This window comes from Limulus polyphemus, unplaced genomic scaffold (assembly GCF_000517525.1).
Source record: "Limulus polyphemus unplaced genomic scaffold, Limulus_polyphemus-2.1.2 Scaffold3273, whole genome shotgun sequence".
NCBI lineage: Eukaryota > Metazoa > Arthropoda > Merostomata > Xiphosura > Limulidae > Limulus > Limulus polyphemus.
In genome coordinates, this window is record NW_013668883.1 from 22,263 (window position 1) to 24,399 (window position 2,137).

General features: G+C 29.5%; 1 protein-coding gene across 1 annotated transcript in view; it reads left to right on the forward strand.

Annotated features, from left to right (window-relative positions):
* Positions 1-2,137, forward strand: part of LOC106469044 (TELO2-interacting protein 1 homolog) — a 64,580-nt gene that overhangs the window by 10,715 nt on the left and 51,728 nt on the right. The window contains exons 4-5 of the mRNA XM_013929499.2: positions 760-917; positions 1,148-1,254. Coding sequence (XP_013784953.2) covers positions 760-917; positions 1,148-1,254 — 265 coding nt within the window. The remainder of the gene's footprint in view (positions 1-759; positions 918-1,147; positions 1,255-2,137) is intronic.

Sequence of the window (2,137 nt, forward strand, 5' to 3'; positions counted from 1 at the left end):
GAACTTTATACACAAGTGCCAAGATACTATAATTATTTTAAACATCTGTTGTATTTTTGTTTTGGTAATTGACTGATAGTGCATTTTAGAGTAAAATGTGAGACAATTTTAGCTGTTGATAAGCTGATATTACATTGAATTAATAAAGAAAAAGTAATATTGGTGTTGCCCATTTAAAAGGTACATACAGGTATCTGTATGAGTGAAATGATTTTGGTATGTGTTAAAGAAATGGGAACTAAACCTGTTATGATTGGAGAAAGACTTACATGTTAGTGGTGGGAGGTTGTAATGAAACTAGAACATGCTCGTTGTAATATCTGACAACTAAACATTTTATTTTTCTGTGTTCATTACATTCAAAATATTTGAATATATAAAACTGAAACATGAGTTATGGTGAAGATAAATCCAATAAGTATTAGGTAAAGAAACTAATTTCTTTGATAGTGTAGCAACTCTCTCTTATGACTCATCTAAAGTATAATTTTCTTATGGCTTATTGGTTAGTTTTTCTGTCAGTACTCCATACTTATATTTAGATTTTCCTTGTTTTAACTCTATTAAGTCGAAGAAATTTGATTTTTAAAGTAGAATATTATTAACATTGTGTAAGTTCATTTGTGTTAGAAATTAATGAATGTCAGATTATAGTTATCATTAAATTTTTAACATTTTTAAAATGAAATATTCATAAGTTATATAAGACATAGAAAAGGGAAAACGTATTTCAACATTTTACCTTTCCTTTCTGTCCAGTGTACTGCAGCAGATGTATAGTCATTCTTTCCGAGTGTTTTTAGGTCATGCTGTCTACGTCTTACTACAACTAGCTCAGGAGGAGAAATTCCGTCATCTTCAGGTTATTGCTATAGAAACAATAAGTATCTTGGCCTCCTGTCATGTTGACAAAAAAAGTAAGATTTATGTGTGAGATATTAATAACTTGTAGTATTTCTACTGTTCAGCTATAAGTTGTGAAAAAGTATTTTGTTAGAGTCTGGTTAACAAAAGTATTGATTGGACAATCTGCTGGTGAAAATATATATACAGGATATTTAATGATATTAGATGTTTCATTAAATACTTTGTTTTTAATACCAACACGTTTTTAACTACAATTACGATTTGTTATTTATTATTGTAGAAGTGGCAGAGGTGACAGAGAAAGCAGGAGCCACATTTGCTGCCTTCTTACCTGGGATTTGTTTGTCTCTGAGTCGTATCCTCACTGGTGACCAAAAGCAAGGTCATGTAAGTTCCCTAAGAGGTTTGAACATTGTTTTAAATAAAAATTTCATGTTTACTTTTTTAAACCTTTTTCATAAATATAGTTTGCACAGGCCATGGAAATTCTGAAATGTTATAAAATTGTATAAATAGGTTGTTTTTTTTTGTTGAATTGGCAACGTAATCAGTAACAGGCTTTGAACTACATGTCTCCATCTGCAAGTAAACAGGATATTGCTAGTGTAAGGTAAGCTCAAGGCTCATTTGGAGAAATTTAAATTCATACAATTAGTAGTAGGATAAAGAAAAATGATATTTCAAAATTTTACTGATTCCATCTTCATCATTAACACTTCAAAAATAATTAACAATATTTCTAGCCTAAGTTCTTCATCAGTTTATATTGCCTAACAGTCATTAATAAAAAGAAAGACAGAAATGAAATTCAATATGGAAACCATGTAATGGGTGTCATAAACCTAATTGCTGTGCATGACTGATACACGTGACACATTCTTGACAACAAATAAGGTTATTCAGAACAATTATTGATTTAAATATTGTTTAAGTGTGAGTATGTGTTTTTGTGCAAGAAAACTTTCAGACTGACGCCACGTTCAAATATAAAGGTTTTATTGATCTATAGGATTTCCAGTTCTTTGTATGTTCTTTTTCAAGTGGAATTGTGGTGTTAAATTGGGAAAATGTTTAAAAATAATTGATTGCATTACATGACAAAACTACGTGATAACATAACATAATATTTTGGAACAACATGGGACCTATTGGTCCATCTTGGCTGTTCCATCCTCAAAACTAAATTAAAATGATTAAAAAAAAAATAATAATAATAAAATTTTAATCCCAACCCTTTTCATTCATATACTTATCAAGCTTTTTCTTAAAC